This window comes from Symsagittifera roscoffensis, chromosome 2 (genome assembly GCF_963678635.1).
Source record: "Symsagittifera roscoffensis chromosome 2, txSymRosc1.1, whole genome shotgun sequence".
In the NCBI taxonomy this organism is placed as follows: Eukaryota; Metazoa; Xenacoelomorpha; order Acoela; family Convolutidae; genus Symsagittifera; species Symsagittifera roscoffensis.
In genome coordinates, this window is record NC_087063.1 from 10,975,854 (window position 1) to 10,985,118 (window position 9,265).

Here is a 9,265-nt window from a genome sequence, read left to right on the forward strand (position 1 = left end):
TTTTAATTAAAAATCCAAATGAACTTCTTAATTCAGTTATGACAATGTGAGCGATATCTTCATTCCCGTTTTTCTTGCTCACCCTTAGAACTAGAGCTCCAATATGCCTATAGTCCTTAGCAAGAACCAACAAAAGTTTTGTCGAACTGTAGATACAAGTGCTTTTCTTTCGGCAAAATTGCGCACCGGAACTCATATGAACATTTGATGATCGAGTGAATTGTCATACTTTTTCGCTCGCGCAATTCTTTTTTATTTAGAAAAAATCGATTTAAGAAGTTTATTGCGCAAAATTTTCCTTAACTTGACATGGAGTACTGTTTGCTGTGCAAATTTCGAAAAGTAAAAAAATATAAATATTTTGTTTGTATTAAGTTTGTATTAGATCTGGTTTTCATTTATGTTTCAAAGTAGAAATAACTAATAAAGACACCTCAAAACGAAATTTAAAATAAATAGAAAACAATCAGATCAGTTTTTCTCGACACTCACGCAATGTTTTTGATGTTTTTTTTTCGGAATCCGAACCCCCCTAACCAATGGGACTTTAGTATGATACCACATTTGACTGGTACGAAACACCAGCACCTAAAATATTTAACCTCCTACCAGCTAACCACTTTGGGCTTACATTTAGTTGAACAAATTAGGCGTCTCTGTCAATATTGCAAAACTGCAGTCAATAGCTTCTAATCGATATTCAAGTCTTCATTTAATGTCTGTATCGAGCAATCAATCTTTAGTATTTATTTATCGGATAAAAAAGCTATACGTTCTAAGATCTATATGATGGCATAAGATTGGACTTTTTTCAATTGCAGCCCGAAAAAACGTACATCTCAATAACACGGTGTTTACCGCAAATAACGGTAAAACTCGTTTCTAATAAACCCAGCGTTCTTGAAATTTCAAGGCAAACTTGAAACTATTTGATTTCATGAAATTCAATGCATAAATACAACATGAAATTTAATTCATTGTATTGATATAGACACATGTTTTTGATACTAACCATCTAATGAAAAATGTTTCCAAAAAAAAACAAAAAAATCAGCCCTTCCTCCGTTTTTGCCTTTACGGATTTCTTCTTTTTCAGTTATGTATTTTGCCGCAAGCTACAAAACTGAGCATTGACGCTCATTATGTTTCATGATTATAATGCGTAAATCTCATGTCATCCGGCTCAGAAAGTTGTGTGGGGATATAAATAGTGTTGAAATCATTTTAAAAAGTGATCAGTTGAACCATACTTGGTTTTCAGCAAGTATTTAATGATACCTAAAAAAGCAACCAAAAGTTAGCAAAAAATTCACAAGGTTTTAGAAGAATCTTTTCAGCGTCTACCTTCTGTTGGCATGCTCGGAACAAGTTGGCGCCGCTGCGGCGGTGAGTATATTGCGAGATGTCTCTTATAGCGAGTTGTCATTTATTGCGAGTTGTCTTTTGTCGCATTACGGAAAAAACTCTCACCTAGGGTGGATTTTTGGTTGTGATTTTAAGATTGTGATTTTTGTTTTTAAGATTGTGATTTTGTATTCAAATCGTAACTCTGAATGCGAAAACTATTCTGAAGTTTTTGCTTATTCTAAGACTTGTTTAGAAGTCAGTGTTAATTTAATGGTCGATCAGCAAGTCATTAGGACTAAATTCAGTTTTAGGGTTATTTAAGCCCTGAAAAACAAAAAGGAAGTTATCAATCATATAAGTGTGGGTGGAAAATAGTTATCGTCCAGTAGTTTTGATAATTGACGTTATAACTAATAATCAGATCATTATCAAATATTTAAAATGTTTCAAGTTAGGTTTGTTGAGTTTTCATTCAATCTTCTTCTTTTGAACTCATCGTGAACTAGATCTTCCAAGCAAAACCAAGGCTTCTCCGGGCAAATGAAGGCCTGCTTAAACCATAAGAAAGTCAGCTGTTCCAGAAGTTCGCCAGTAGTGAGGAATCGAAATATAGCTGTGCCCTGGATGAGGAAATATGTCTCTAACTCCATGGGAGTTGATCGGGGAGTGTCCTCTATTACCCTCAGGGGTCCCTGACCAAACCCAACCGCCCATATGAAGTAACCACATCCGAAGTTATTGCTCACCTGAAATATCCAATGCAGTGACTATCACTTTAATTAACCTTTTTAAATCATCGCATCTAGAAATCAATCAAGTATTCATGTAATGTACCGTCTAGATCCTCATTATGCATTAGTGGCTGCTCGAGTATTTGTGCAAAAATTTAAAGCTGAATTGTTAGTGTAGTTAACAATTTTGACTTTGTTTGCCATCTTTGATTTTCGACAGATGCCTACTAAATTTACTTTATTTCCTGTAAATTTTCTGTGGCACAGGCAATTTGGATTAAGTTCAGTAGCGGATTTAGGGGGGGGGGGGCGCTCCTCCCCTCTCAGGGATTTGACCCCCTGCCGACTCAAATGGTCCCCCCTCCCCCTTTGTATATTTAGAGATATCCATTTTTGGCTGAGTGACCTTAAAATTGTTCATTGTTCTAAAGGCGCTTTTTTGGGCCTATTTTCAAAATCTTACCTGCGGCGCAGAAAAATTGGTCACTTTAGGGTCTTAATGGTGATTTTGGAGAGCTCAGAAAATCAATTTGGTCGACCTAAATAAATTCGATAAAATTTTCAACATTTTTTTGCCCCCCCCCCCCCCCCCCCCCCCCTCGAGAATTTCCTAGATCCGCGCCTGATCAAGTTAATATTACTTTTTTTTGTTAAATCACTGTGTGAAAATCCACTTGGCATTTGAAAGTCCACTTGGCATCAGTAAACACGTAAATTAACTAGCAATGTTAATGCCATTTGACCTACAAGTGTTCGCATTTGAGAAAAGTTTGGTTGCTGTGTTTCAGGGCAAAAAATTACAGCGAAGTATTCAACTTCAGTTAAATATTCTGCAAGATTACTTTTATTGTAACCCAATGAACTCTGAACCCTGTTTCAAATTAGCTAAATAATTGTTTTTTTACCCTCAAGTAGTTTAGCCGTTTGCCCTCGTGGGAGAAATCAGTGACTTTGTAGTAGTACTCGGCAGGCGATAATCCCTTCTGACGACCCTCCTGCTCGTACATATCATTCTGGAAGCGGCAACATCTCCCTAAATTATAGTGCAAATCAAACTACCTGACTAAATTAAGGCTTTTGCAGCGTTCGGATTCTTAATTGAAAGTGGTCTGAAATAACGATTACTAGGGCATGCCGAAGTTGGAGTGACTACGAACTTTGTATGATACGATTATTTTGCATGATAACCTCCTTTAAAGATAGCCTTTTCTTAAAACGAGATCAGTAAAGATATTACTTTTTGTGAGAAAAAAACGGCTTTATGCGCGATTACAATCAATAATGTTTATGTGGGAAGGGAAGTGTGGTGGTAATATTTATATGTTTACGCAAATGAAAAAAAAAGAAAATTGAAAATTCTTACCGCATACGGATAAACGTATTTATATTCACACCATAAAAAATAACTCAAGCTAATTGACTCTATTGATCACAATTTTGACAAACATCACAATAAATTAAAATTTTACCACTATGTTTTCAAAACCAGATGAACTATTTCAATAAAAAAAAATCGTTTTGGAAATTTTTAATTGAAATGCATAAAATATAACCACAACCTGAAACTTTTACATTACGAAAACTGAAAAAAAATGAGCATACAAATGAACAATTCCAGTTCAACTTAATTTTAAAATTTTCTATCCGTTTTTAAACTCGGAACTCTCTGCGACCGTAGTCAAATCGGATCTCCATTGTCTTTTTCTGGCGATCAGAATAAATTTTTGTGAAAAATTTTGATTGAAGGTTATCTTCCAAGATCTTGCAAGAATCTTCCTCGAGGTTTACTCAAGTTTTATGAACAGCTGACTCTACTCGGATATAGGAGCATCTTAGTAGCGTCTAGCAACGTATTTTTGTTCCGACTTTCGAAGAAAAGGGAATATTTGTGCTCGATGTGGTTTTTTTATTCAGTTAATTTTCACCAATCGAAATAATTATTTTCAACAAAAATTCGAGCGTAACGCGAACTATTTATGCGTGGCAAATTATCCCGCACAACAAAATCATTCCAAATTGAATTGAGGCTAGCTAATTGGTCTTATTGTTTTTGTAGAACTCAAAATTTTACAATTAGATATTGTCCAAATGGTAAAGGTTTTCAGTACTTTTTTCCACAAAAACTATTCGATATGAATTGAGGGACAGTCGGAACATTAAGGGCTTTGCCCTGATATACGAGCAGTATTGTTAGCTTCTACTAGCTGGTCTAAGCACGGTTACGTAGCAGTATTTAGACAAACGCATATTCAGACTAGTCAGTAAGCGGACACATACTATACTAACCAATCAGAACCGAGACAAGGAAGAAATGAATTACTAATCAATATTTATTTGGTAAGTTTGCTTTCTCGTCTCGATTATGATTGGTTAATATGGTATTTAATTGCTTACTGACAAGTATGAACACGTGGTTGTCTAAATACAGACCGCACTCCCCTAAGCACAAATTGGAACAATTTCTGAGCGGGATTAAATAACCACTGACGCGTTAAAAGAACGAGACATGTCACCCAGACTGGTAGTTTTCAAACCGCCATAACTTAAAAAAACTTCGTCGCAATTCAAATATCTTTTCAAGTTTGAGCTTAGATTATCCAGATTTTCAGATGACATAAAGCTCTGTCAAAAATGAGTTTAAAAAACTCAAAATATTTTTCGGTTAAAAAAGCACCCCAGCCTAAAAAGCACCCCAGAACAACAAGAAAGACAAATAAACTTCAGTAAGGTCAAAGAGCTCTCAACCGTCCTCTAGAATTTTTCCGACCAAATATTTGTGTTCGGCGTAATTTTTTTCTCTAGACAAATTTCAGACTTTTTATTCAGGCTTTGTAACTGTACGTTTTTGATTGAATTTTTTTCTCAGATAAAATTATGAAGCGGTAAACTGTAAGGCGTTTAGATATTTTAGCATGTCAAGGTTTTTGTGATAACTCGGAAAATCAAAATAACTGTAAGGTACAAACCGAGCTCGTTGTTATCGAATGAGAACCAGTTGATGTTTTTGTAGGCTCTGTGCACCAGTATGTCAAACACTTGGTTGTATTTTTCTTTCCAACGTAGAGGCCACTTGTTATTCTTCACCAAGTAGCCAAATGTGCAGAAAGAAGCACTGAAATGGCAAATTCAGAAACAAAAATTGTCCAGCTTGTTTTAGATTTTTGGTTTTTTATCCGCCAAAGTTAGTAGTAGTTTGAAAAAACAAGTGGATTCGCATTGAGTCGCATCAAAAACCACATAAGTCGTTTCTAATATGCTCAAGTTTTAATCGATGTTTTTTTTCAAAAAATTGATGTTCATTTATTTTTTGAAAACCTTCACCGACATTGAAGAATGGCTTCAAAAATTTCTTTAAAACGCTTTCTGCGCTTTTGTCATTCTTTCAATTTTCGGAGGAAAAAATGGATATTTTGTGTTAACCTGCAATAAATCTAAAGTTTTCTTGATAATATGTTCGAAAATTTTTTAAGATACTTGATATCCATCCTAACCGGGCCTATGGAAGTGTAACGTTTTCGAAACTCTTGCTTAAGGTTAAAATTCTTAAAAATGAAAAATTATCTATGCAAAAAATCAAAATTGCAATAAACATTAAATATTAAAAAGGTCCTAAGAGCATCAGAGCAGGGCAAATAATGGGGAATTAACCTAGTCAATCAATAATGGACTCTTTTCAGCTTCTATTTACACGCTGTCGTTGTAGTATTTAGAACACAGTTGAAAATGCCCGGCCTGAGGGCACGAAGTGCCCGAGTGCGGCTCTTTTGCCCGAGGCCATCTTCAATTATGTTCTAACTGTTGAAGAGCATGTTTTTGCTCTTTCTGAGGGAAAGATGCCAGAAAACTGTGAATGAGCCCTGAAAAATGTGAAAGAGCCTGGAAAAAAGCGCGAAACTATGCAAATGATTTCTTTTTCATTCATGCGTTCTAATATTTCATTTTTCATACATGTTTTGTCGTGAAAGAACAAATGTGAAAAAGCAAAAACATAATCTTCTCTGACCTTAAAATGGCAATGTGTTCTCTCAATTAGAATTTTTCGTAACCTTTCAGGCTTTTATACCTTTATGTTTCTATACCAAAAATTACCTATTAAATAAGGATCTTTTTTCATTTGAGCTTGTTTTAGTAAGTTCTTAGAGTGTACTATGATAATAATTGAAAATAACGCAGCAAAAACAAAATTAGCATAAAGAAACACCTCATTCTGACGGATAAAAATCTTGAAAAATTTCGAGGCCAAACTGTGCATCTGTGCATTGTAAACGGATTCCGCAACCGGCCAAATCAGATTTGTCGCGGAATCCGCAACATTGCTACTTTTCTTTGATCATCTTTGCTGCTTTGGATTCTTGAAACAAACACTTAGAACCTTGTACCGCTCAAAATCGCTTCAAAAATCGGCGATTTTGCAGAACCTGCAACTGTATTTGCGGAATCCAGAACAGTTTGTGGAATTCACAAACAATTAATAAGACATACGAGTAGTACAATGAGCTGTTGCGGAATCCGCTACTGTAAGCGGAATCCGCAACTGTAACTGACTTCAGCAAAATTTCAGTGGAATCCGCGAATTACTAGAGAAATCCACAAATTTTAAGTGGAATCCGCATTTTGTTTGCGGATTCCACTTAAATTTGCGGATTCCACTTACATTTTGCGGATTCCACTTACATTTTGCGGAAGCCACTTGCACTTGCGGATTCCAGAACCACTAGTTTTATTTGCTTGTTGCGGAATCCGCAGCAAAACAAATGTGCCGACAACATTTACGATACAGGTATTTGTACGCGAAATCCACAAAACTTTTGTAAGTGGAATTCACTTACAATTTAGACCATTTTGTAAAGATTTGTCTCCGTAGTCCAGGAACATACAGACAAAAAATTGTGCGCCTATCCAGTGCACAGTTTCGCCTCGTGATGAAGATTTTGCGATTCTCAACATAGTCCGAAATGATCTTGTAAATCGTTTCGGACTTGAATCAGAATTGTAGAATCTTTTTAGTTTTTTTATACGTCAGAATGAGCCCGCATCCAGTTACAAGCGTTAATAAGCGGTTATTTTATAATTTTTGTACTAAAATGGAGAAAAAAATGACTTTAATCAATCATTATTCGACTCTAATCTCTATTTCTGAAATCCAATTATAATCATTTATAATAAATTTCAATCGATTATAATCGAGTAGTGATCAATCTACTTTTTGATACAATTATAATCAATTATAATTGATTATAATCGATTTTTTATCCCAGTTCCTAATTCATATGTTGTGCTTAAAAATCCATTATAATCGATTATAATCATTTTTGTTTGCCCATTTTGTCTCCAACTTTGCATCCAAACTGCTTATATTTTATGCTTTTTGTAGACTTTGGCTTATGTGAAAAGTGAGAGAAAGACTTTAAACAATTTCCAATCATTTCAAACTTATAATTTTTCCATTTGTTCATTTCTCATTGGAGTTGATTCATGATGTACATCTTAAGTTTTCTAAAGCACCAAATTATCAGCACCTTGCTTTAGTTTCATCAGTTACTCGAAAGAATTATTTTTTTCTTACCGCGAGAATTTTTCAACTAATACGAAAGTATCTTTATGAAGTTTTGTTTCGTGGTAAGACTTTGTGTTGAGTCGAACCAAAGTGTGACAAGACATCTCGCTTTTAGACAGAAACTGACAGTAACCCATGAGATATAGTTAAAAGGGACTTTTGGTATTACGAATTTCCGGCAAAATTAGAGATCATAATCATATATTATTAATTATAATTGATTTTAACTGTTTTTTGAATGAGTTGTAATCAAATGTAATCGTCTATAATAGATTATAATTTCTTGGAAAATATCACGATTGTAATCGGTTATAAAATTTTTTAAACACCTGATTTTGGTGATTATAATCAATCATAGTTCTCAAAAAATCATCATAATAATCCGTTATTATTGATTGCTTATGCCTAAACTTGAATGCGAGAGGTTCTTTCTCTCATGCTCTAGCTTTACAAGAAAATCGACAATAATTTCCAAAGCAAAACCGTTTCCACTGAAAACAGAACGAATCTGAGTCACCAGAAAAACTTTATGGAGAGACTCTTATAATGACAAAGTCTGCCCTCGAAAGTCTGGACAGATCGAATATCGGTCGCAAAAACTCGTAAACTTGGCCACAACGTCTCAAACTGGTCGCAAAAATCACAACAGATTTTTGGGTCGCGAAAAATTGGAAATACCCAAAAATGTTTGCGAAAACCTAGACAAGCGAAAAGATGTCACAAAAGTCTGGACGTAAAACGCGCACGTGAGACGATATACGACAATCTGAAAAGATTTCCTCTATTTTTCATTTTTTTAGTTCACTAACCCAAAATCGAAGCATTTTAGATTAAGATCATCACCATATGAGTCAGGGATGACAAATGCTAAAGAAGTCCACGACCCAGTAACGCGAGCAGATAACACAGCTGGAATAAAACGGTCCATTTTTTCATTTGTTTACACATCAAAAAACTAAGATAAATCTCACCTAATATTATTAGCAGCAGTTGAAGATGTTTGACCATTATATTGATTGTACTTACTAGCAAGATGAGTTTTTTTTTTGGCTATTTTGGATCTAATGACATGTTTGTCCAGTTGTGATTTTCAAATTTACTTCGGCCGTGATATTTACCCGAATACATAATGCGAGTGACAAGTTTGCATTTTATGACCTTTTATCCTGAACAGCAGCAAAACTGTCGAAAACAATTAGAGGTTATTTTCTCTGTTGGATCCCGGGCATCCCAGCAAATGAGTCTTTGAAGAAAGCGAGAGATTTTAAGTGCCAAACAGTCGCCAATAGCAAAGTTTTCAGCTTTCTGTGGGCCTATAAAAGTTCCTTGGCCATCATGACCGGTGTTGTGATTCTTACCATTTGTTTTATTTCACTAATTACTTTAAAGTATCTTAACTGGTTAATCTTGATTTGACCTTGCTATCTTCATTCTCTCCGACGGAGAGAATGACCGCTCACTTTTTAATGTTTTAACTTAGAGATTAATTCACTTTTTAAACATATCTTATTTGTAACTAAGTAGAATTAACCGTAACAAAGGAACATTTTATCATGGCGCAGTCAAACAGCAACGAATCAAACGTGAGAGGTATACCTTCATTTTGGCAGAACCACACTGTGGACCCACC

General features: G+C 35.0%; 1 protein-coding gene across 1 annotated transcript; it reads right to left on the minus strand.

The window, feature by feature from the left end:
• Positions 1-1,699: 1,699 nt before the first annotated feature.
• LOC134840477 (uncharacterized) lies at positions 1,700-8,729 on the minus strand. Its single transcript, XM_063856294.1, has 5 exons — positions 8,607-8,729; positions 8,445-8,544; positions 5,045-5,190; positions 2,984-3,111; positions 1,700-2,093 (listed from the first exon to the last, which is right to left on the minus strand). The coding sequence occupies exons 1-5, from the start codon at positions 8,641-8,643 to the stop codon at positions 1,794-1,796; spliced, it is 711 nt and encodes a 236-aa protein (XP_063712364.1). The 5' UTR covers positions 8,644-8,729; the 3' UTR covers positions 1,700-1,793.
• Positions 8,730-9,265: the final 536 nt, after the last annotated feature.

Bases quoted from the DNA above. Each gene is read 5' to 3' on its own strand.
- LOC134840477 (XM_063856294.1), bottom strand. From the start codon at position 8,643: ATGGTCAAACATCTTCAACTGCTGCTAATAATATTAG. The intron at 5,191-8,444 runs GTTAGTGAACTA...TTGCCATTTCAG, and splicing joins CTAAAATGCTTCGATTTTGG to TGCTTCTTTCTGCACATTTG. The intron at 2,094-2,983 runs GTAAAAAAACAA...TGGATATTTCAG, and splicing joins AACGGCTAAACTACTTGAGG to GTGAGCAATAACTTCGGATG.